This window comes from Lygodium microphyllum, chromosome 17 (assembly GCF_053477565.2).
Source record: "Lygodium microphyllum isolate KBCC chromosome 17, Lygodium_microphyllum_v1.1.10, whole genome shotgun sequence".
NCBI classification, from domain to species: Eukaryota; Viridiplantae; Streptophyta; class Polypodiopsida; order Schizaeales; family Lygodiaceae; genus Lygodium; species Lygodium microphyllum.
The window spans coordinates 120,866,298-120,893,646 of NC_141151.1; the positions used below are offsets into that span (position 1 = coordinate 120,866,298).

Here is a 27,349-nt window from a genome sequence, read left to right on the forward strand (position 1 = left end):
GTCAACTATCGCTTGTCATTCTCGGTGTCCATATGTTTTGAGATTTTGGGTTGTCATAAGTGCATTATCTTTTGTATTCAATATTCTACCTTGTTTATTCAGCATTAATGTTGTGCATTTTGAGTGTTCTATTGTGTGTGTGTGTCTCTCTCTCTCTGTCTCTCTCTTTCTCTTCTCTTTGTGTTCAATAGATCAATCTGTTCGGGTACATACTTCCTAGCACACTCTTTGTGTTCAATAGATTGATTAGTCCAAGCACACATTTCCGCGTAGCAGCACTTTAATATGGTATTAGAGTGGGTTTAGGGTTTGATCAAGGTGTGGATAGACTTGAAGAGGATTTGGTGTAATACAAAGGCTTGTTTCTAGCGTAGGGGTGTGATTGGAGGGTTGCATGTGACAAAGTTGGAGCAAGTGGAGTCCCATGTGAAAGGATGCTTGTTTGTTGTTTGTTTGTGCAAGAACAACTATCAAAGTGTGAAAAAGGTTGAATGTTGAACCTTATAGAGTAGATTTTACTTTTTATTTCCTTTGGCGGTAAAGTTCTTTGATGAACGAGCCAAGGAAGTCTCATCTAACTAGCTTCTCGAAGCTAGAGGGGAGGTTGTCTCGTATGCGCAAAGTTATTCAAATGTGAATAGGATGTTTTTTGAGGTTGATATGAAGTTCCAAATCCTTATGGATTGCATGGTCCTAGTTCTGTTAAACTCTTTCCTAGGATTAGAAACTTGATGGGGAAAGCTACAAGATTTGGCGACGATTGATGATGAAGACTATCTTGGAGTTTTATGATTTGGTTGAGCTCGTGATCAAAGCCATTGATTGTTTGATAGTCAAGGAATCCTTAAACCTTTCTCAAACCTAGAAATTGCAATTGGAGAAGTCCTAAGACACTAGGACAAGCTGAATACTCACATTTGCTTGTTTCACTTTGTCTTGTGTACACTAGCCATCATTGCTCACATCAAGCATGTGACGAGAGCTACGTAGATATAGTTGCATCTTGGCTAGTTGTATAACCGGATGATGCCTATGAAGAGGGTCTCCTTGGAAGTGCAAATGCAGACCTTATATCCCAATAAGTTTATACCTATGTGGGATCACATCAATCAACAACTGTAGATAGATATTCTAAGTGTTGAAAAAGTACTCTTCTAAAGAGACGGCAATGACTCTTTTGTCATAGTTGCCCCCATGGTATGGTAGTTTCTAGTGACTCTTCTGTCATAGTTGTCTCCATGGTATGGTAGTTTCTATTCTTCTTTGATTACGTTGAGGCATATAGATATCATCAAGTAGGAGGAATCGATTTCTATGGTTTTGGACAAGGAGAGTCAATTCAAGACTCAATCCTTAGAGATTGCAAGTTCTTATGGATCAAAGTTTTAAAGACAAAGAAAAGGGGAAAGACAAGATGTCATGAGAACGTGAAATTTTATTGCTTTGGTTAGCATATATGAAAAGTTAATCAAATGTGCTAATGTGACTTGCATATGTAAGGTGCAAGTTAATTATTTCATAGTGTAGGATCTAGGATCCCAAAATATTAGTTGATGCTAAAGGAAAAAATTGTAATAAGTTATGCGTGATAGATACTAGGTGGTATTTGGTGGCAGATTTTGGCCTAGATCAATTTATTGGTTACTAATGCCAGTGGTGATATTAGAGACTAGGTATTAATCAATTAATTAATGCTAATCTAAGGGCTAATAATTGCTCAAGGATACTTGGAAAATAAATTGGCTTAGCCAATTTAATTATTGGTTGGTGTAATTATTTTCAAGGTACTAGAATAATTATTAAATTAATTCTCAGAACTAATATTTTGAAAATTAAATTAATAAGTTGGATAATGGGATTAGAAGACTGCTACTTGGCAAAACTTGCCCATGCAAGTGAGAAAAACGTTTTTGGGGGGTTGATAGAAGTCTATTCTTGTCGTTATGAGAGAATGTAGCGGTTAGAGAGCATGGAAATATTGTTGATGTGATTTGCAGCCAACAAGGACTGGTCCTATGGTAGATGACATTAGTTTGCAACCCTGCAAGTGCAAGTGACAGAAGCCCGGTCCTTTGGGTGCAAATGACAGCATAGTGGAGGGGGCAAATGACAGCATAGTAGAGGGGGAGGGGAATAGCCACCTTTTTGGTGGTCTTAAGCTGTAGGTGATAGTTCCATGACTGTTTGAGTAGGGCAGCAGTAGTTTTTCAGTCCCTTTTGCGATGGAACTCTGAAATTTCTCTCTTTACAGCATTCTCTCTCATCTTACAACTATCTCTCGAGTAATCTTAGCAAACTTACATCACGGGGGAGAGATTGGAAAGTCTTGCCATAAATCCTAATTTATGGTAGAAATTAGGGTTGATGGCCACGTTGGGATGCATGTCTAGAATTGAGGGCCTAGGACTTGAATTTCAGTAGCTGAAATTAAAGAATTTCAGGGAGATTCTACAGACTAGCCATCCCATATCAGATTTGGGGCTTAGTTTGTCTTTGGAGGAGTAGAGTGAATGCCAATTCCTAAGTAAACCAAGGGGCAAATTGGTTTGAAGGCCCACATGAGATTTGGGGCTTAATTTGTCTTTCAAGGAGCAAGGTAAAGGCCAATCCCCAAGCAAAGCAAGGGGAAAATTGGTTTTAAGGATTGCTGGTCAGTTTTGATAGCAAGAGGCACTTGGATTAGTGGAGGAGATCAGAGAATATAAGGTATACTCTATCCATTTGCAATAAAACCTAAAGGAATACTGCAAGGAGTGCCAATTTTTGGGGCCAACAAGTTGTCCATTGTCCAAGATTAAAGTGCTAAAGTGTTTATTTTCAGTTTATGTGAATTAAATACTTGTTGTAGTTGTTGATTAATAAGGTAATCACCACCCTATCCGAGGAGAAAGATTGGTTTCACAAGAAGAAGGACAAGTCCAAGGAGGAAAAAGACACATCTTGCGATATTTGTGGCAAGTCCAAAAATTGGAAGAAGGATTGCCAATCAAAGGACAAGTAGGAAGACAAGAAGATGAAGAACAATGACTTTGAATCATTTGTTGCTCCACCTTCATCAGCATTTGTTTATCTAGAAGTGAATGAGACACCTAGATCTTAAGCAGTGTTGATAGCCCCTCAAGCGTGTGAGTGGATTGTTGATAGTGGCACTTCTCTCCACATGACTTCGTCCAAGGAAGTTATTGCTTGCTTACATCCAATGCAAAGAGATATACTTATTGGAGGTTCTTTTGTCCTGATAAAGGGCATTGGTGAGATGCGGATAGATTATCATTCATCAGATGTATTATATATCTTGGATCTTGGCTACCATTTATTCTCGGTGAGCAAGATATGCAGACTTGGCCTTATAGTGGAGTTTGAAACTGCTTACTGATCTGTTGCATAAGTGTTTGTACTTTCTTCTTTAAGCAACGGTTTTTCAGTTCAAGTTGCTATTATTGATTATGATCTCAATTATTCCCACCTAAGGGCTTCTATTGATCTGTTGGGTAAGTATTTGGTTTTTCTTCTTTAAGCAACCAAATTTCATTTCAAGTTGCTATTATTGATCATGTTTTCAATTATTGCCTCTGAGGGCTTCTATATATGAGCAATGAAGACAAGTGTGTTGATTGGAGTCTGATATCATGGTTGATCGAATTGGTGATGCTGACTGCAAATCACACACATTAAACTATCATGTTTTGGTGTTATTAGACAGCGGGAGCAGACGTAAATCAAACACTTTTTCGAGGCTATGCAACTACCGCAGCCACCAGGGAAGGTCATTATGAAGTCTTAAGTATCTTACTTAAAGCTGGAGCTTCTCAGCCTGCTTGTGAAGAGGCTTTGTTGGAGGCATGCTTTTCTGGTCAAGTTAAGGTTGCAGAATTGTTACTCAATTGGGAGATGACAAGGCCAGAAGTTTTAACAAGTGCCTTGGTTCATGCCAGCTGTCGGGGGCTTGTGGGTATTGTAGAACTTTTGACAAAGGTGCATACATTCAGCTGGACCTGTCAGATTTTGCTTGCAATTGGTTTAAAATTGTATTTGTTTTGAGGCCAATTTGTGAGGTTGTCACCTCATGACAGAGAATTTACTTGACTTTTGCAGAATGGTGTGGATGCCAACTCATGGCACAGAGTCCTGCTGCGTTCAAAAAAGCCTCATCTACACACTAGTGTCGACTGCACAGCTTTGATTGCTGCTGTCGTTTGTAGACAAGCTACTGTGGTGGATTACCTCCTACAAGTATGTAGCACTAACACTTTGTACTGACTAGTTATTTGCATCATTCGTACTTGGTGATTGCAATAGATGCTCTTTTGGTTAAGTGAAGATTGCCAAAAATCTATCATTGACATGCATAAATTTTCAGCACATCTTCATGTTCACTTAAAGGCTAATATTAGTGATGCTCAGTTCATGAATAAAATTGTTTTGGTCCTTGGGTGTCAATAGTCATCTGGTGCTGCAGGCAGGAGCTAGTACAGAATGTAAAGCTAGACTTGGAGCGTGGTCTTGGGACTCGAGCTCAGGAGAAGCTTTCCGAGTAGGTGCTGGAATGGCAGAGCCCTACAGTGCAGCATGGTGCGCTATCGAGTATTGGGAAGCAGAAGGAAATATCTTTCGCAGACTTCTTAAACATTTCTCAGCAAATACAGAGCAACAAGGACGAACACTTTTGTGCCACGCAGTTCTCTGTGGAAATGCTAAAGCAGCTCAGATACTTTTGGAGGCTGGAGCTGATGTTGACTACCGTGTTTGTACAAGAGATGGTGCAGAGTTCCATCCTTTACATTTAGCAGCAAGAAGAGGTTGTTTGCCTGTAATTAAGGTCTTGATATCATGGGGTTGTGATTTGAATTCAAGAACAGAAACTGGGGAAACTGCTCTCATGCTATGTGCGGCTTCTGGACATCAGGAGTGCTTTCATGAGCTTTTGAATTCAGAAGCAGATTTCGCTGCTGTCAACAATGCTGGGCAAAATGTGATTGACATTGCAGAGGCCACCAATCATGGTAGTCTTATTTACCAGATTATATGGGATGCTGTGTTATCAGGAAAAAGGCTTTATTCTAGTAATGTGCAGATATTTTCACCCCTTCATTTTGCTGCTTGCCATGGAACAGCAAAAGTCATGAGAAAACTTCTTGAGCAAAAGGATCTGGACTTGAATCAGCAAGATAAGTTCGGACTGACACCTATAATGGTTGCAGCTAACGAAGGCAATATGGAGGTGTTTAAAGTTGTGCTTTTTGCTGGTGCCTATGTCGGCATGAAAAACGCAAAAGGAGAAAGTGCTATAATGCTTGCAGAAGGAAGTGGAAACAAGGAGCAGTGTGAAAGGATTTTGTTTGATGCTATTCTAGGAAACATCCTCAAAGGTGGTGATTTTAAGTCACTTCATTTTGCTGCAAAAAGAGGGAATTTAGAGGTTTTAGCACATATCCTGAAACAAGGATGCTCTATCAATACCCTAGATGAAGATGGGTACACTCCATTGATGCATTCTGTGAAGGAGGGTCATGCAGATGCATGCAAACTACTTCTTGGTCAAGGGGCAGATTGCTATCTTATGAATTCCAAGGGAGAAACAGCTTTATCACTTGCAAGGAGGAACACCTCTGGAAGGGTTGTTGAAGGAGTTATTCTGGATCATATGGCAAGAAAACTTGTGCTTGCAGGAGGGCAACTATCAAAACACACACGTCAAGGAAAGGGAAGCCCACACATGAAATCTGTGAAGATGCTCAAATCAGGAATTCTTAAATGGGGGGAATCTAAACGGCGAAACGTCCTTTGCAAGGAGTCAAATTTAGGATCAAGCCCCAGGTTTGAGAAGAACAGAAAGAACCGTGATCTTGGCAAAGCTGGAATTTTCAGAATAGTAACCACCACTGGCAGGGAGGTTCACTTTGATGCTGACACTGCGTTTACAGCCGAACTGTGGGTTCGTGGAATTGTCTTGGTGACCAAAGAAGCTATGGGAACTAACACTCCTGTAAGTAGATGAAGCATGGAAGATGCACTGTACAGTCTATTGAAAACCTTCCGAGTATGATGACAACTTTGCAGCAATCAACAGATCGGCAATTGAAGAGAGGATCACTCTGAATGCTTGTATCAGTAAAAGTAAGACTTCCGCATATTCCAAGCTGGTGCCAGGTACTGTTGGTTGCTGGTAAATCTTTGTAGAGCCGTGGGGAGGGTAGTAAGAATGAATCTACAGATGTAGAGCTTCAGAGTAAAGCTTTTTATCACTTTCTCTACTTTTGGAAATCTGGAGGCATTTTGCCCGTCTTTGTAAAAAGGTGCTTATTCTGTAACGCTGATTGTTTCTGAATCTTGGAGTTTTTTTGTCGGGATTTGGTCTTGGTAATTTTGGCATATTGAGGTTTTTGTCGGGATTTGGACTTGGTTGTGAAGCAGCAAAAAGATTCAGCCCTGAGATGTGTTGCTGGGAGAACGAACGCAGAGTTATACTCTTATTAGCTTCTCATTCCCTTGGAATATGAAGAGATCTCTCTTTCCTACTCAATTTGTAAAGCTGTTTTCTACTTAATCTTAGCAATCTAAAAGTACCTCTTGCTTACCGTAATTATGTCAGCTAAAATATCTGGCGGCTCGAGTTGGAAAAGTGTTTTATGCCTAATCTTAGCAAAAATCTAAAATGTACTTTCATCAGCATACGTCTCATTTCATGACCACTCTAGTATTAGCTAGAATATTTAGGCCTCAATCGGAGATATATTTTCTTTAATAATGAATGCATCATACACTAAACGATATGTATTTTTTAGAGCGTCATCAATATGCAATTTGGGAGATTGCCAAGCTCTTCTTCGTTTCTGGTTTTTTTTAAAAGAGAAACATGAAATTGCAGTAAAAGTAGAGGAAGAAAGTAAACAGATGAGGTTATCGAGTTATCTAGAGCACTGTTTTAATGTATTACAACAAAACATCTATGTGGAGTTTCTATGAGACGATTGAGGCTTGCTGGTTTACCCTCAAGATAAGCTTCAGTGGTGGCCCCTTTCAGCTCTGCTTCGAATATTGCTGCTCTTCCTAATGTCTTGGAGCTTTTGCTCTTATCTTTTGCGAAGATGTCTGATTTTCCTTCTTCACGCAGTTCATCTTCCGACCTTTTCTTAGCCCATTTCATTTGCTCGCTTACCAATTTCTCCTTGTCGAATTGGCCCTGCTACAAAAGTTCAACTTCAAAATTATGGATTGGTTCGATCCCTTGATTACTAAAGAGGGCTTTATTTCTACTAACCCAGACATTCTATAGAAACAAGGTCTTGAGCCAGTTCCAAACGACAGAGGGGGGCAGCACGTATAGTTTCCCTATGAATAACTCTTTCTGATTGATTGCTGTTGGGTGAAAGGGCTTTATCATATTAGCACTAGCGGTACAATTAAGAAAGATATGTGGGATTGTCTCTTATCTCTGCACAACATGTTAAGCATAATCCATCTATTCCGAGCTTGTGGGCCTTGCTAACAATACAAAGAATATCCAAGTCATTTGAAACCTGTAGTGCCATTGTTGTTGGTTACATCTTAGTAAGCACCTTTTGTTTATTTTCTTTATTCATTTATTGCTTTAGGTGGGTAGATTGGGAGAGGGAGAAGAGGTTTATCATAAAGCAAGTAAATGCTGTTGGAGCTATATATATAGCCACCCTATGTAGACTAGGTGTTATCTATTAATTTGTAGATTGTGATCAATATGAAATAGTCTTTGAAAGTGTACATGGTGTGTCTCTTCTTTCTCTCTCTCTCTCTCTCTCTCTCTCTATATATATATATATATATATATATATTCTCTCTACATCTCAATATGGTATCAGAGCTATCATGATTGACTATAACCAATTCTTTAAAGAAGACAATTAGGAACTATATCTATGTAGTATCTCTTCAATTCTTGATTCATGTTTTTTTACTGTTTAAATTTAATGTATTGTGTATGTTATGAGCATTTTATGTTATGAAATTTAAGTATAGAATAAGTTTACTTAATCATTGTTTAAATTGTAGATATATTGAATTGTAGATATGCCTTGCTTGGACACCCTAAAAGTTTCTATTTGGAAAACTCTTAAGAAAATGCATTTCTTAAGAAAAGCAAATTTTGTGTTGTGGTAGGACTCACAAGCTTTCTTCTTAGCAAATTCATACTTAATTTGGAGTTCTGTATCATGTCCTTTCGAGCAAGTAAAGCTTAGTCGATTTGTTTTGAATCTCTATTCTCTTGTGAGATTATAACTGTTTTTTAATTTGTGCGACATCATTCATGTTATTTTGAATATTCAATCAAAGATATACAAGCTTAATCAAAATTAATCCCATATTTGTTAGATAATATGGTAATAATATTATACTAAGTAGGATCTTTTATAGTGTCAAGAAGCTATGTTACCAATTGCTTTTGTGGAATGGCATCACCAGCAGAAATAACCTAATTGATAATGTTCTTGAATGATTCGATATGTGTTGTCATAGAAGTTTTGATGTATTGTAACTCAGTGAGCGGACTACGAAGAGAAAGTATTTATGTAATAGATTTCTTCTCAAAATTTGCTATCAAATACTCCCATATAGCTTGTGAGGTTGAAAAATTACATACATTAAGTATAAGAGATTCTTGAAGAGTAGAAATAATATTTTGACGAGCTGCTTTGTCAAGTCTGACCCACTTATTAGAAGAAATTTACCATTCTTCAAAGAGATGTCCTTGAGTTACAAGGGTATTATCATGAGCCAGATCAATTGGTTAAGTTAGACATTTATAATTACCAAGAACAATATAATGCAAGTCATCGCCTTTAAGAATTAGCAACATCATTACTTTCCATTTAAGGAATCCTCATCCTTGAAAGTGAGGAACAAAATGTTGTCCAAAAGGAAATCCATTGATGATTATAGAATTTGACATGTTGTCATACACAAAAGCTATGTTGTAAAGAAAAACGTAAAGTTCAAAAAGCATACGCCAAAATAAATAGTTCCAAGATAAACGAAATGTGGGCAAGAATAAAGCGGCCCAAAATAGATGAAACATGGGTGAGAATAAAGTAGCACAAAATAGACGAAATGTGTGCAAGAATAAATTGACCAAAAACGTTGGAGCTATATATAGCTCACTCTACACACACACACACACACATTGTGATTAATATGAAATAGTCTTTGGGAGTGTACATGGCGCGTCTCTTCTCTCTCTCTCTCTCTCTCATCTCTACATATCTTATTTCTCTATATCTCAACAGATACATCTCGGATTAAAATGTAAATTGATTTGAGTTGGATTGTTCTAAGCATTGCACCCCAAAATTTAATCCTTTCCTTTATTAGATAAAGGTCTTAGAGGGAAAGTTGAAAATTAAATCTAAGTTGTCTATGTGACATCTAGTGCAATCTTCCATAGTCCCAAATGTTCTCCTAGAGTCCAATCCGTTTTTTAAACAACTTGTGAGCCTCTAGGACCATGTGTGCTCTAATTTAGTTATGAATCATGCTAAGACATATAGAGTCTTGGGCACTCCAAGGTAGGGTAAAGGTTTTGGATTATGGATACCTATGAGAGGTTTATAGGCAGTGTCTTTCCATCTTGGGCAATCTTCAACCTGAAAGGTCTTGCAGCTTGCATGAATTAGTATTGCCTAGCTCTCTGATTTGTGATGAAAGCTCCTTGCCACCCCCTTAGGTGCCAACTTTGATAAACATCTCTTTTCCTTTACTTACTCAGTTAGTCACAACATATCCCTTGGGTGACCTACTAAGAAACTTTTCGTTGAGAATTGCTATATGAACTTGATTGTTGTTGCCCAAAGGGCTCCCTAGAGGCTTAACAAATTTTGTCATCAAGTTCATCTTTGTCAACAACTAAAATCACCTTCTTGTTTATGTTATCATGGAAACTTGCACTAGCCAACCCAACTTCTAAGCATTCCCAATATACTATTGACTTCTTGGTATTCTCATCTAAGGTGGTTAATGGTTCCTTACTCCCTCTTACATAGTGGGCAAAGACATATCATTCCATCCTTGGGATAGTCTTTGCCTTATAGGGTATTTTTTCATTGCATTCAATGTATTGAAGGGAGTGCTCTCCTTTGTCATGATCCTGGTTTGTGGAAGCTACATCCACTCATTCTCCTTGTCTATAATGTTAAAATGTTGTCTAGGATCTACTAGTTGAGGGTTAAAATTTGCCAATTCTCTGGTAGTGGTAATGTTTTAGTTAGTTAGCTTATAGTGTGAACACAACTACATTAATAAGTTATGTCATAACTTCTAAAGTTAGTTCTAGAGTTACATTAACTCTAGTTGACTTACTTAAGATGTATGGTACTTTCATTCTATCATTTGAGCACTTGCATCTTTTGAGTGTGGGACTGCTGTCCACTCTTGCTCATTGTCTCGTGTTTACATACTCTCTTTCTTCATTTCCAACATTTGGTATCAGAGCTAGACACGTGGGTTCTGTCTGTCCACCGCTTAGCTGGTGCTATCCACATGAAGTCCGTTTGCCGACAAAGGAAGAGGAGCTATAGTTTTAGAGAGAGGACTTGAAGTTTTGGAAGGGAAGTTGCTCTTTTGGAGGAGGTGCTGTTGTTGTTTTTAGCTTATATGTAGTCCCATATATAATCTTGCATGTAGGCCTGCACATATAGCCTCTCTTAGCCCTACTCATGATATTCTAAGCCCCACCAACTAGTTTCTCAGCCTTGTTTGCCATTTTCTCAACCCCGTCATTTTATGTATATTTAGGACAAAATGTAGAAACCCTATTTTTTTGAATTTGGGAGTTTCCAAAAATTATTGTAATTTCTCATCCATTTTGCTCATCTCATACCTAATTTCAAAGGAAATTTCAATTTCTCATACTGTGTACAAAGAAATTTCAAAACTTTCAATCGAAATTTTCAATTTCTAAAATTTCTTTGAGAAAATTTGGGGCTTTTGCTTGATTCAAGTTTCGTGCGTGAATATCCACCTTCTTTATAAATTTGTGAATAAATTTGGGATTTTGTGCCTAACATGCATTCCAAGGCAGATAATAGATGGTACAATATCATTAATGTAATGTGATATTTAAATTTGACAGTAAAAATGAAAAAAAATTTGATAAAATTTGGTGAGACTAAACATTAAATTACTATAAACTATATTTTTGGCACATATTTCAAGGCAAGTGTAGTAGAACAATGCATTATTGTTGTCATTTGCAAGCTAAATGTTGATTTGTGTAACATTGGGCACATTTGAAAAAATTTGTGAGAGTTTGGTACTTGGATTTTAATCCCATGGGGATTTTTGGTACTCAAAGGACTACATTTTATACTTCAACATTGAAGTATTTGGATGTTAATTTTTGTGCATCATTGTTAGCATGGCATATTAGGGGTATAATGATCAAAGCAACATTCTTGGTGTCCTCACTCAGGAGGAGAAGCTTGATGGCACAGACTACTTGTTGTGGAGTTTCATGGTGTGTAACCTTCTCATGGTGAAGGACTTGTGGGATTATATCATTGGTAATTTGTAGTGATTAGGAGGTTTGGCACCTAAAACACCTCAATGTAATGCTTGAGGATAGCTGTTGGTGTTGGTGCTACTTCTTCTTCTTCCACTCTTATCAAGGATTAGCGGAGGTGGGATTCGAAGGATGAATATGTACTATCTTTGATTGCCTTGTTAGTGAAAAGGGCTATTATTCTGCACATTCAGTCTTGTAGGACCTCAAAAGCTGCTTGGGATATCCTTTGAGTGCATGTTTGCATCACACAATGAAGCCAAGATATCCTACAAAGAGTTGGCTAATGTGCACATGGATGAGGATGATAGTATGATAAATCGCCTCACACATACAAGATTTGTGTGAGCAGTTGCTCAATGTTGATGAGGTCATTTAGGATGAGATATGACTCGAGAATGATGGTGCAATGCGTGTTGTCCGAAAAATGCAGCTTATTCACTCTAATGTTTGTGGTGTGAGGACCTATTGCAATCTTTATTAATGCCTAATCTTGGTATACATGGTATATGACTAAAGCAAAATTTGATGTGTTTATGCATTTAAAACATCTTGTTTTAAAGCTTGAAGCTAAAATTGTCTTGAAAGTGTAGTCACTTTGTATAGATAGAAGGGGGGGAGTACATGTCTTGTGCTTTTGAGACATATTTGCTTGATAATGGCATTATGCATCAAGCCAATGTAAGAGTGACACCTTGGCAAAATGGTATTGTTGAAAGGAAAAATCAGACACTTATGGAGATGACTCATTGTATGGTAAAAGCAAGGGGGTGCCTTGTAAGTTTTGGTTAGAATTCCTTCAATATATGAATCATGTATTAAATCATGCATTTGCTAAAGCACTGAAGACTTTCACACCGTTTGAAGCTTTGCATGGAAAGAAACCTAAAGTTAGTTACTTTTAGCTATTTGGATGCATAGCCTATGCACATGTTTCCAAAGAGCTTCATGGAAAGCTTGATGAGAAGGTTGTAAAATGCATATTTATTAGCTACAATTTGGGGAGGAAAGACTATCACTTGTATGAATCACACATAAATAAAGTTTTTATTAGTAGGGATATCATATTTACTGAAAATGCTACATTTTTGTATGATCAATTTTAGATGCTAGCCACCCATGACATTGGTGATATCTTTGAGGTATTTTTGCCACTTTCTTTGGAGTTCATGCATGCTGTAAATGGCCGAATAAACATAATATAAGCACCACAAAAGCTATTATTGCACCACATACTCTCAAACACCACAGTTATGATGATGGTTTATCTCATGCAGTGGAAGATGTAGTACATCATTAGAGGGCTATTGTAAATGTAGCCAAAACAATCCCTAGATGGCTACTATGCACTCTCCAGGAGAGTAAAATTGATGCTCCCTTACCTCAATGCAATAGAAGGGCTACTAGGTATGCATCACATGATGGAGAGGGAGCACATTTGGCTAATGTTATGGAAGTAGATGATTGTGATGAGCATGTGTTTATGAGCTCACTACTGTATGATGATGAACCTACTTCCTTGGATGAAGCTCAACAATATGTACATTCAATAAATACCATGCAGGATGAGTTAAACTCTATTAAAGCTGATGGCACTATTAATAAGTATAAAACATGGTTGGTAGCAAAAGGCTATGCGTAGAAGAAGGGTATAGATTATGTGGAAACCTTTACTCCTACATCTCATATGAATATGGTGAGATGTGTGATTGCTATCGCTATAAATTATAGCTAGAAAGTATATCAGTTGGACATCAAGACTACATTTTATGGATATCTACTTGAGGATGTTTATGTGTCACCATCTCTAGGGTTTGTGATTAAACGAAAAGAGCACATTATTTGCAAGTTGTATAAGACTCTTTATGGTCTCAAACAAGCTTCTCGTGTATGGTACTCTAAAATTGATGCATATTTGGCTAACAAAGGGTTCAAAAATAGTTGGATTGCTTCCACTCTCTACATTGATAATGAAGGGGGGACTTGTTGATTATCATTCTTTATGTGGATGACATGTTGCTTATGGACCTAAATAGAACAAAACTGCAGATTCCAAGGCTAAATTGAAACATGCATTTGCTATGTCAGATATGGGTTGTCTACACTACTATTTGGGGATTCAATTTACCCAAAATGAGCATGGCACAATCACAACAAGCTTTTACATAGGTTTACCATGCAAGATTGCAAACCAATGTGCACTCCCATGGAGCCATCCGTGCATGATGGTGAATAGATGTCCGATGTTGCAATTTACATCCAAGCTATTGGCTATCTTATTTATCTTTGCAATACATGCCTTCACATTCAGTATGTAGTATCTCAGATAAACATGTATATGCACAACCCATGAACTATACATTGTCAAGCTATTAAGCGAATCTTCAGATATTTGCAAGATACTCAATCTTCAGATATTTGCAAGATACCCGTGAACTATACAATTTTGTTGAGAGATAGAAATCCATATATCCGGGTGTGCGTATATGGATACACAATAAAGTAGAGCTAGGGTTAGGTGTATCTAAAAGTGAGTGTGAGAGTGATGTATGATAGAGTGAGTGTGTGTTGTACTTGCAACCTTGAATAATGAGAGCTATGGAGTCTGTATGTATATCTCTCTCTCTCCCTCCCAGATTTGTTTACATGGAATTAGAGCCTCATCCTTGAGGCTGTGAGGTTATGGGTGTCTTGCTCAGATGCAAGGAAGTGGAGACGCCAAGGACTTGCTACAATGAAAGTGGTTGTTGCTTCTGAGAAATAGAGATTTCTAGAAGAAAGGAAGCTGCTTGTTATATTGACAAGGTCTACTACAAGTTCTCGTAGTATAAAAAGAGGGAAGGAACTGAAGAGCAACAAGTCACAGGTAGTCTCCCTGGGCAGCATAAGCAGCAGCGGTCATGCTGATGGAGCCAGGCAGCACTTTCAAAGAAGGTGGCTGCAGGCCACCATCATCAAGGAGACTGAGGGGGACAAGTGAGTAATAGAGAATCTCTTCATACAATGAGCTCGTGAGCTATAGGATTGAAGCTACAACCTTTAATATATTTTTCGGTCTGCCATATCCCATGGTTTGTGAAGCGGATACACCTGTGTAGACACCTTGGAGGTGATCACAAGCAAGTATGGAGCAGAATCTTACAAATAAAAAACACTAGGCATAGTAGCATGCATGCTGGAACAGACCAGTCAAAAGTGAGGAAGAAGCTCATAATGCGAGACCCTTGGGTTGTGTTTTTGTGCAGGGAAAACATATGATGTCAAGCTTGCTCTACCAGCAGGTTGTCTTATCCATTTACAAGTGAGAAAGGTGCAGCAACAGCTACCGTACATGAGATTACACTTGTTAGCATAAATAGCAGCAGGAATGGAAGTGTAACCACATGGAAGCGTCACTACCATGAGGCAAAACATGAATAGCAGCATGCCTAGTTTGACTCAACGATAGGATGATGGATGGTGCACTATCTGTTCTGAAAGAGCAGCTATAGGAGTGTATCTATTGCCATAACGTGGATCATTAGGAGGAAGAAAACACAATCTTTGTGGGGCCGCAAAGCAGCAGATGACGGACCCAAAAGAGCCAGTGGTCTTGGAAGAGGATAACCACAGAGAGTCTCAAGCACAGTGCAAAGAACCAGTAAACTCCAAGGTTTCGGTCCCGTAGTTCACCTTGAAAAAGTGGAGACATGCATACAGTTGGTGTTGCTGGCGCACAACACAAGTGCATCATTGACCATTGAGGGAGCTGACGCTGCCATAGCCTTTCATCTCTACCTTGGCTTCTTGTTGGAAGGGCACCAAAGCACTGCACGAAGCTGAGGTTTCTGAGGGAGGAATCTAGCTTCGTTGATTGCACAAAAAACCCAAGAAAATTGAGAGCCTATGCTTAAAGGTTTGGAGCCTTTTCACACCAGCAAATTGTTTTCTTTTAATGCATAACAAAGGAAAAAGGGAAAAAAAAGTGTTAAAACCATGGATATATTTGATGGTGATGTGGATGTCCTTGAGCCACAACAAGATGTCTTTGTGGATGATGATTGGCATTATGATGACCTATCTTTTCTTGACAGTGATGACAAGCCCATGATAGGTACACGGGATAATGCACCCCCATCGATGAAGGAAGAAATTTTGGAAGTGTGACTTTGACGCCTCCGAGCACTAAAGGCAAGTGGCTTAGAGATCGATTGGGAGATCTCAGAAAACTATAAAATACAATCACAAAGGGTTTGGATATTTTGTTTGATGCATATGCATATGATAATGAAAGTGTTTGCAGTCTAGATGTGTTGAGAAATAGACAAATGATGTATGCTCCAGGAAGAGATGCCCTAAATCCCATATGCATAGTGAGGAGAGTGGAACAAGTTAGAAAGCTATATAAGGTTGTACTTGACTCTTATTTCAATGCAATACTATTGTCCTTTCAATCAAGTGTTAGTGTCATTGTCCAAACACACATGAATGTGTTTATGACTCCAAGTCTCAATCTTGAAACCTAATTCACTTGTGTGACAGTTGGTCTTGTTTGAGTTTATGTCCTTATGAGTCTCGTCTACATTTTCCATCCTTCATAGCTCATGCCATGCTCTAGATCCACGTCTTTTGACATGGTATCAAAGCTTAGCTGAGCATGGCCCAGCTTAACCTAGCTCTCCTCTTGCTCTCTCAAGCTTTCTTAACTTCAGTCCAGCTCAATGCTAGCTTATAACCTCATTTTCATCTCTACCCTCATTCCAGCTTTCATGGCTGTCATAGCCAGTTGCACTCACCTCTGTTTGAGCACTTGAATCTCTTCATCCAGGTGAAATCTTGGCTTCCTTCCTTCTAGACATCTCTTCCACTACTTAGGCGCTCCTTTCTGGCATATAACAGAAGGACATTAGCCACTCTATGCACCATCATTTTGAATATTGCAGCTTGCTATCGAAATATGTGCATGTCCTTGTCGTATGTCCAAATCTCCATTCACAGGCCACAATTTGTTCTATAGCTATAGGGCAATGAAAGCTCAGTAGAAGAGCTTCTCGCTCACCAAGCATCTCTGCCTATGGCTGCTCGAACGCGCTGCAGTAAATAAAAAACCAGTGGTTTGTCAAAACCCTAAACAGTCCACCATAGCCATTATAACTCAAGCCATTTTCACTTCATTTTCCACTTCATTCCAGCACACTGAAGCCTCAAACACTCATGTCTGATTAGTTTTCAAAAAGAGAAATTCTCAAGATGAAGATTTGGAACATCAAGCATCAATTATTAAGCTCAACATCGAGTCTTCAAGGCATAGTATCTCTTGATACTCCATTAGTGCTTCTTAGGACTTGGATCATAAACTCACTTAAGAAAAACTCATTTTTGATCGCATCTTAGTTGCTTATTGTAATGTCCTAATTGATCAAATCTCTTGTAAGTCTTAACCCCTTTGTAAAAGGATAAACACTACCCGAGTACGAATGGTAAGACCTCCTTCAAAATGAGTAAACTTGAGAAAATAGCTAAATTCAATGGTGAAGGCTTTCATGCATGGAGGGAAAAGACCATGTGCCACCTCATGAGGAAAGAGTGATGTAGATGGTGGGATTTAGAAAGTGGGATCCTTGAAGGAGCTCCACCAAAAACCAAAGAATGGAAGAAGATGAATAACAAGGCACTAGGTATCATTGCTTGGGGACTAAGTGATGATGTGCTATATCATATCTCTGGCATTAGAGATGGTAGAATTGCTTGGGAGGAACTTGATAGGATATTTAGTACCCAAGCAAAGAATTCAAAATGTAAAATTACTCATGTATTTTTATAATCTGGATATAAAATATAATGCTTCCATGATCCCACACATTAACAAGTTCAAGAGCCTAAAAACCCATCTTGCAACTCTTAAGAAGAATATTGATGAAGATGAAGCAATAGCCGTACTGTTTGCATGTGTAAATAAGGATCCATATGAGAATCTTGTGTCCACCCTAAGTAATGTTCCAAGTCTCTCACTTAAAGATATTAAGCACTCACTACTTGATGGAGAAAGCAAAGTTAAAAGCAAGGATGACACCACAAAAAATAGTCTATTGTACACCAAGTGCACTTATGGAGCAAAAGGCCGCAGTCGAGGACTCAGTACTAATAACAACAAGGATGAGATTCTATGTAATTACTGTGGCAAGATTGGCCATACAATGTAATGTCCCCATTACTTAGTTTATTTTAATAAACAATATTCGTATATATTTTAAAAATTGATTTAAGTTAAAAATATTTTTAAGACTAGCTCTAAATGTGAACATAATTATTATCATTTATGAGGTATTATATGCCAGTTCATGGAAGAAAGACTTGGGAAACCCTCCCAAGACAAGCTTATTAAAACTATATTTGTAGTATAGAACAATAAAAAGAACTAGCCTAGTAGATAGTCACTTGGTAGTTAAGTGCACTTGGGTGACGACATTGCTGGGATGGGTGATCTCCCTGGAAGATTTTCCTACAAGCTAGTGGGAGCTTCTTGCACGCAGCCAATGGCACCAACGAAGCCTTTGTAGCCTGTTGCCTATGCCAAGGCTAAGATGCCAAGGTCGATGCCTTGGTCACCCATATATTCGTGCTACAAAAATGGAGTCCCCTCTTTGATATCATCGGTGATGTCATCGAAGATGCTAAAAGAAACCGCTCTTTATCATCGATGATGTCATCAAAAACACTAAAAAGCAAGTGTTCTCTCTCTACCCCCCTCTTCCCCAATTACTATATAAACAACGGTAGAGCGTCACTTGAGGAAAACACAAAGACTCGTTCAGAAGTCTCTCTGTTGTTGATAAGACGAAGCTGTGCTACAATCAACCTCTCTCTCTCTCTCTCTCTCTCTCTCTCTCTCACACAGAGCTACATACGCACATACACATATACGACACTTATCACACTCACAGCACCGTATTTTCAGTTTCCAGTTTTTAGCTTTTCATTCAGCACTTTTATTTTGGATAGCTGGACCTCATCAGTTGTATCACAATTTGTCTCATAGGCCAGTTTTGGTCTTTAGAAGACGTTAATATAACTTTCTTTCTTTCTTTCTTTCTCTCTCCACACCTACGTGGAAGTGCTGCTTAAATCCATGAAGCTTCTTTCATGGCTCCCAAGAGAAGTCGAGACGCTGAGCGAGGTCATGCTCAGAGAACTCCCCAACTCAAGGAAGTGATTGATGTTGAGGGAACTCAACACGAAGCTGAAGCGCAAGCGAAAGTTACCCTCGAATCCATTCAACCCGAAGGACTTGCTATTCCGCAATAAATAGAGGTTGCGGTCATACCCCGTAATCATGATGGATAGCCGAACGGAGATAATCAGGTGAGTACATAAGAAAAGGATTAGAATTAGTTAGAACTTATTTAAACTTACAAAAACATGTTAGTATTATCAATTAATTTTTAGGAAGGAACACAGAAATTCATGATGGGGATAGATTCTATGTATCGCATACATTAACAAGTGTGTTAAAAATGTTTTATGGTTATGACTGCTTTTGGATTTGTGAATGATGAATTTATGTCTCTATGATTTCGGGCTTGCACAGCAGGACAAGTTGTGGATTGTGGTGGTTCGGGACGTTGGGGTACCCAACCCAATGCTCCCTAATACTATATGGAGTGTGGAAAAACTCACATGTGGGTGGGGATTCTACACTATCGAGGGAGGTAGGTGTTTTTGGTTTTTGATCACTCGAGCAATTGAGAGGGCAAAGGGCCAAGTGATAAGTGCCCCTGCTATGTAGGACGACTCATGTGGCTTATGGAAGCTTAGAGGGGACATGAGCTAATAAATTCCCTACCGCAAATGCGGTGCGATCACATACAACCCAATCCCGAGGGATTGGAAGCTCCTATCCTAGGCTAGATAGTGTCTTTCTACAAAAAGACGGTTTTGTACCACTCTACGGAGTGATGGTTCTACTTGTTACTATGAAATAAAGTATTTGATTTTTGAATTATTTGTTATGTGCTAAATATTGAGTTTAATGAACCTAGTTTAATGGAGTAATAAAAGGAAGCTATTTTTACATGTCCAAATAGTGTGGTAGTATGCTTTACTAATTAGAAAACTAAAGCAAACCCAATCGAGAAAAGTGGGAGGCTTTGATTCTGATGATTGAACGCCTATGGCTAGGTGGACCTGATAAGTCGGGTAACTCCCAACACTAGATAGAGTTGATTAAATCGTGACCCTCCCACTATCAGTAGGATTAGTTACCAAGTTTAACACCGTTTTAGGGGGCCGGCGGAGCTGAGATTTTACCTTATGGGTAGGCAGATCGAGTTACACTCTCCCCTGTCTCTCACTCTCCTTGAACCAAGTGCAGTGTTAACCTCACTCCTGCCTTTGATTGATTACAAAGTGGTCTTTCTTAGGTGGGCGTTAGATTGCTATTAGGGGTGACTTGTCAATGCTTCCCCTGTGAAGTAGAACCGAGATTCCCATCGACTAAGTCTTAGGTTTCCCATGGGGAGATAGGATGGTGATGTGTATGGATATGACTTTCAATCGACTACTAAGAGGACCCCTCCGGGTCTATTGGAGGAGGCACCTCACATACAGCCAGTGAATGTTTCCATAATAAAGGAGCACAATAGATGCATAATGATCACCACAAGAACCAGTTCATGAATGAAGAAGATGTTTCTGCTACCATCAACAACTCTGATAGATTGTTCTAAAGAATTTTCATTGTATCTTTCATATGATTTTCCCATAGTGGATCTCTATTTTTCCCTTAGTGGATTTGTTGTGTAAAAATCATTGCCAAAGATGTAAAGTTTCAAGCATTAACTTGACTAGGGTGCCTAAGAGCTAGTATTTTGGACCATGTTGCCATGTAGGGGGGTGGGGGGCAAAAGCCAGCAAGTGTAGGGACTCATCATTTGAGGGGGGTGTTGAGAAATAGACAAATGATGAATGCTCCAAGAAGAGATATCTTGAATCCCATATGCACAGTGAGGAGAGTGGAACAAGCTGGAAAGCTAGATAAGGTTGTAGTTGACTCTTATTTCAATGCAATGCTATTGTTCTTTCAATCAAGTGTCAGTGTCATTGTCCACACACACAAGAATGTGTTTTGAGTCCAAGTCTAAATCTTGGGATCTAATTCACTTGTGTGACAATTGGTCTTGTTTGAGTCTATGTCCTCATGAGTCTTGTCTACATTTTCCATCCTCCATAGCTCATGCCATGCTCTAGATCCACGTCTTCTGAGAAGATGATGGTCATGAATTGGCTAATTTGGATGCATGTGAGAATATACTTGTGATGTTTGCATGTGAAAAAGATGTCTTATGTGCTATGCATCCACTGGGATATGATACCATATGGTGCATGCGATGCAATTGTGTATGACTACCATGCTCAAATAAGTTTATTAATTAACAATCAGCATTGTGAAAGTGAAAAGATATTTCTTTTCATGATTTTCTTCTAATACACGTGATTGTTGTTACGTCGCTTAGGGCTAGTAGTACCGAGCTTTCTCGTGCTAGTAGAACCTTTTAATATTAGAAAACAACGAACCCTACATGACATGCATATTAAAACATTAGAATTGAGTGTGTTTTAAACACTCAACAACCCCCTTCTCCCTATTGTTTAGAGTTATGCATTCATTGGTAGGTTTAAGGCGTATTTTCCATGTATTTTTCTTTTATGCAAATAATAAAAAATCCACTATAACATAAAGATAGGGTTGAATTGAGGATAAACCTCATGCTTTAGCTTTATCATACATTCATAAATATAAATCTTATTTTTAAAAATTTTTGGATATAAAAAATGTATTTTCTTCATTTTTCTTATTTTTATTTATTTACAATAAATTACTAATATTTATTGATTTATTGGTTTTGATTGATTGATCCTAGTGAGAACGATTTTCTTATCATGTTTCAACCCATAGGAAGAGCATACACATGACAAAAACCTAAAGAACACATAATTTTTTCTTAAACTGCATAATCTTGGGTTTTGCGTGTTACGTATAAAATTATTGTATGACTGATTTTTTGTGATTTCTTCAACATGGCCAATAAATCAGAACATTGGCAATCAAATACAATTATTTCTAACCATCTCCAACCAAAATTTATCATAAAACTATAAAATCGATGACTTACTCATGAAATCACGCCTTATGACATACATATTTCGAAATTGGAGGCTCGCTGACGCTCTTCAAGTGGTCGTTGCACCACTAACAATCCCTTTGCACTCCCTTTGCACTCCCGCATCATTGTATGATCAAAATCTTTCATCCAACCCTGTAAACGCCCCGAACAACGTAGTATGCTTAACAATTATGATATTCGCTTGTTTTCGAGATTTAATATAAAAGAGAATGAACACTTAAAGCTGAAAATGAAAATTACGCACAAAATTACAGCCATGAAAATGTAAAAGTAATGGAGACAAGATTGAGGGTTGAAGATGGGCAACCCCCCCCGAAGGAATGCATTTCTGCTCAACCCAAGTCCCTTAGGGAAGAGCTCAGTTACAATCAACCTGAGAGTGAGAAGAAGTAATTCTCACTCTCACAAGATCATGCAAAGATGTACAAACACACATGCATTATCTATTATGCAAAGATAAGAACTGATTTCTTTACAGTATGAGAGAAGAAAAAGGGAAATTCAGCCTTTTTCCATCGTTGATCAGCAGTACATGGATAGGGCTTGCTTCTTGTAGCTAAAATGGAAGAAAGAGCTCGAGGAGGAGGTGTTGTAATGAATTTACAGGCTTGCTGTCCTGTAAAACAACAGTGATAGAAGAGGGAATATGGAGGAATTTGATAATGGAGAAGTGGGGGATGATGATGGGGATGGATGGGGCCAGTTTCTGGCTATCTGTGGGTGCTGTACATGAGTTTACAGCAAAGAAAAATGATGATGAATGAAGAAAAACGAGCTCTTATTTATAGGAGAGGGGAGAGCTAGTACAAAAGGGGAAAGTGGAGTAGCACAAGACAAGTGTCTAGCCACATGTCATGAGATGTGACAAGTGGTGGGACACTTGGAAACTTGTGTGACAAGTGTCTTGACACTTGTCTCTTCTCTATGGCCTTCCTTTTTGGGTTGAATACTGTCAAGAATAGAAACAACCAAATTTAGTAAGCACAGTCAGAGTACAGAACTTACTATTTTTAGAATGACATCCCTATTTTTTAGGACTAGCATTTTTAGGCTAATTCGAGGCTCCTAAATTTTAGGGACCTCCTAAAATTTAGGGATCTCCTAAAATTTAGGGACCCCCCCAATATGGGTGTCATATGAAAGCTTTTTCCGTGTACATCGCAAAAATGGTATTCGAATCTTCATGTGACTTTCCTATGCAAAGAAATGTGCATTTCAAGCTTTCAGCCCACACATGCACATTATACAAGCATTTCATGATCATGCCATCTTGTTGATTGTAACTGTTTGTTCTGGTGGATCTAGCCCACACTTCAAGGCATCAATCCTTTCTGTGTGCGAGTCTAACCCTGATATGCGTGAGTTCTAGTCACAGGCGCCCAATCGGGTCATATAGGTGGAAGTGTGAACTATCTTTTCTCTAACCCACCACGTGGGTCCACCATAACCTGTGACCACTCATCAGTGGCCAGCTCCAATGCACTTTTCTTTATATCTAATTAGTGCAAAGGAAATAAATTTAATAAATCATTATATAGACAAATTAATGAAAAAGGATACAAATTCTGTTTCTATAGAGTTGTGACAAACCCACCCTCTTCTCTCATACACAAACCCATGAGAACATACAACAAGAGGAGAGAGGAGCGAGAAAGATGACAATTAGATCTCTTCATAGAATGCGTCAATTTTGCTCATTTTTGTGGCGATGGATGGCGAGGAAATTGAGGATCTTGCTACCCTCGGAGCTTTCCTTTTGATAATCAACAATATAAAAATCATAAAAATTTGGCAGATTTTGCATGTTCACACTTTGGCAAAGTGGTTTTTTTTGTTTTGGTGGGGCAAACGAGTTCGAATTCGAGATCTGTGTAGACGTTGGCTTCATGCCATCGAAATCTATAGACCTTGCCACTATAATGCACTTTTCGACTCCCAGATCACATAGGTTCTTCATAATGCCAAACCTTGCGAGGATTTAATGGGGGGTACAATGGAATCTGATCGATGAACCAAGACTTGTGTTGGGTTCCTAGCATCGAACTCCATCTAGGAAAACTCCAGCTCATCGATCCGGAACTATTTCATTTTGCATGAAAAATTGGTCTTTAATGGCTCTTGAGCTCTGTTTCTCTTCAAAATAGAGCTTTAAAACTCAGATCTCAAATGCTTGTTCAATATTTCATCTTATAATATTAATTTTTTTTTCCATTTCAGAAAAGAGACTTTCTCTTCTATAAGCATCAATATCTACCAAGTAAACTAACCCTCTTTTCACCACCCCAAAAATAGATGACTATTGTACAAATAACCTAAATGTGAATACATCCATTGCTTATTTAAATAGGCTAGATCAATAATTGTAGCACCATATTCCAAGCCATGTTTACTTTGGCCATGCATTCTCTAAACTTTACTTTGGCACCTTCCAGGGTTGCATCGGAGCCCCCTCAACATTGCCAAGTGCTCTCGAGCATTGTTGAAGACCCCCCAGCCCCCAAGAACAGCCAACACAAAATGCATCACATTTTTAGGGGACTGGGATGACATGCTCCTGGCATTTTCCGCTTCTTCCTTGACTTCCGGGCACTCTTAGAAACCTTCCTGATCATTGTTGGACTCCCCGGATTTAGTTCTTGGCTCCAAGTGATCGATTCGAGTGCTTCCCCCTTCAACCCCATTGCTGTATACACCATCCCAGGACTGTCAAAACAGGGCAGCACTTGACATTTACTGGTTGATGCTTCTTGGCATTGCAGTTTGATGCCTATTGATGCCGGGTGATGCCCAGATGTTATGGGATGCTATGTCTATGCTTTGGGACCGATTTGGAGCAGATTTTGGCACCAATTGAGCTTCATTTAACAATAAATATGTTGCTGTAATACAGTGGGCTGAAGCTCATTTACTTGGTGTATGCATTGGTTCTTGGATACGGGGTGCTTACTGGAGGTTTGAATGATCATATCGATGTATTTGGAGATTGTCAAATGCTTCTTTTTGGTTCCAGAATGCTTTTGAGCTTGGATTAGGCTCCAACTTGGTCATTCTTCACTGGCATTTGGCTTTAGTTGGCATACTTTGGACCGGTTTATGCCTATTGTCACTGCTTGACATTTAGACTTCTTGCATTTATGCTTTGGTCAGATATGGATGCCACTTGGTTTGCCCATGCTTGGCAGTTACTTGGAGCTTCATCTTCAGAAGTATTTGAGTATTTTGGACCTACTGGGCATTACATTTGGTTGTCAGTTACATGCTCTTCGAAAGATTTCAGGCTTATGCTTTACGGGTCTAAGATAGCTTCGGATTTATGCTTCGGATGTATCCTACTGGAATTTGGCATGTCTGATGCTATGTACTCCATCTATTAGAGTGTTTCTTACTCTATTTGCATCTGACTTTACTTGCAGTCGGAGCCTCTTGGTATATTCGGATGTACACAGCGTCTTACTTACACTTGAGCTTAAGCTTGTGGAACAGTTACATGCATTTGCTCTCTTAAGAGCTTTATGTCTACAATTAGTCTGTAGTGGGCTGATTTGATACACCTATTGGGGCAGGCACCTATCTCTGTCACAAGTTTGTCAGTTTTGTATGCATCTTGGATGGTTGGGCATTGAGCTTCTTGATCTATCAGTTGTGCTTGTGCTTGGTCTCTTCTCTTACCTCGAAACCCACTACATACATGACTTCTAGACCTATGAGATGTCTCTTGTGTAACGGGTTATTGGTTTGATAGTTCTTGGTACCTTCTTGCCCCTTGACACTCATTGTTGAATGCACCTTGCTACTTGGCAGTTGCAGTGACATATGTATCACTGATTGCTTCACTTTGGGAAAGTTTTACATACTACTGTCATTTATTCCAGCAAGCTGAAATCTGTAGATTTCGAGCACTTCTATGAGGGTAATGCTTACTATTTGATGTTATCATGGTCATATTTGGTGAACAGGTGCTTCTCTTGGTGATATCCACTCTTTCAACCAGTTTTAGCAGTGGTTTTAGGGTATTTTCTGCTAATTACAACAACTTGCAATTTTACTTTTTTGCTTTGATTTCGGACAGTATGGCTGGTCATTTGAAAGACATAGCTCTCTTTAACATTGACAAGTTAGATTGTACCAACTATGGGTATTGGAAGTCCCAAATATGGCAGGTTTTGGTGCAAAAGTTGCAGATTAAACCCTTACGTTTCAAGGGTGTTAAACCCGAGGATATGGATGATGTTGTTTGGATGGAAGTTGATGAGCTATGCAAGTCTACCATTATCTTGCCACTCTCAGAAGAGGTCCATCATAATATTGTTGAAGATGAGAATCAGAGTGCATGGGATTTATGGGAGAAGATTCAAGAGCTCTATGCGCAACAGAGTCCTACGTCAGAGATGTATTGACTGAAGGAGTTAATGGACCTTTGCTTGAAGGAGAGGACCTCCCTATCATCTCATTTCAATCAGTTTCATGCTATCATGAAGAGTCTATTGTCACTGGGTATTGAGTTCAAAGACAACTTGCACCCGTTGTTTCTGCTTGGCACCTTGCCTGAATCATGGGATGTCTTTCGTACTGCCATATGCACGAACAAGCTTGATGGGCTGAAAATCAAAGATGTTGAGAGTGATTTATTGACTGAGGAAATCAACAGGAGAAACAATGATGCTTCCCACTCTTCACATGCATTGACCGTTAGAGGTGGCAGGCATGGCAGGCATGATAATGATCATAAGGGCAGGGACTCTCAGAAGTCCAGGTCCAAGTTACGTGGTTGCAGTAAGTCTGGTGGATGGAAGTTTGATCTTACCTATCATTATTGTGGGAAAGCAGGACATATTGGGCCACAGTGCCATAAGATGTGCGATGATAAGTGCAAGAAAAGGGAAAAGAGAAAGTACAGGAAAAGTCTTCTAAGCACAGTATTGTACTTGCAAAGTCCAGTGTGAAGATAGAAGAGGTTAATGTCATGCAGGCCACTGATTAAGATGAAGATTACATACTTGTAGCTTCTTCATGTGATGCCTTATAGGCTTCTGAGATACATTCTATGTATGCGCAGTGCTGGCTTTTGGATTCGGGTGTGTCATTTCATGTGACACCCTGTAGAGATTGGTTTCATACCTATCGTACCATCTCTGGTTCTGTGCGTCTTGGTGATGACAAGTCTCTTGACATTGTAGGTATTGGAGATGTTGGATTGTAGTTTCCTTCTGGTTGTTCTTTTGTATTGCATGATGTATGCCATGTACATATGCGTTGACTCATAGCCTTATGTCACCTGGACAACTTGATGATGTAGGGTATTTTGTGTCTTTTGGAAACTCTCCATGGAAGATTACTCGTGTAGGCTTGTGCTTGCAAGAGATGCCAAGTCTGGCAGCCTCTATCCCTTACTTGTATCTGGAGCTATATTGGATCATGTTTTGTCTGTGGGTTCTATCCCCCATGTATCCCTCTGGCATGCTCGTTTGGGGCATATGTCCCTTAAAGGAATAAAAATGCTCCGTGCTTTGCAGTATCTTCTGCCTTTTGACTCTTCGCATTTTGATTCTTATGATCATTGTTTGTATGGCAAGCCAGCTAGAAATACACATAAAAAGTCTGGTAAGAAACGCATGGGCGAGCCCTTGGCTCTTGTGCACTCAGATGTATGTGGGCC

General features: G+C 39.0%; 1 protein-coding gene across 2 annotated transcripts in view; it reads left to right on the plus strand.

The window, feature by feature from the left end:
- The window catches only part of LOC148022308 (ankyrin), a 29,376-nt gene extending 22,798 nt beyond the window's left edge, over nucleotides 1-6,578 (plus strand). For both annotated transcript variants that reach the window (XM_087697943.1, XM_087697944.1), the window contains 3 exons: nucleotides 3,700-3,975; nucleotides 4,096-4,233; nucleotides 4,460-6,578. In XM_087697943.1, coding sequence (XP_087554069.1) covers nucleotides 3,700-3,975; nucleotides 4,096-4,233; nucleotides 4,460-5,998 — 1,953 coding nt within the window. In that variant the 3' untranslated portion in view covers nucleotides 5,999-6,578. The remainder of the gene's footprint in view (nucleotides 1-3,699; nucleotides 3,976-4,095; nucleotides 4,234-4,459) is intronic.
- Nucleotides 6,579-27,349: the final 20,771 nt, after the last annotated feature.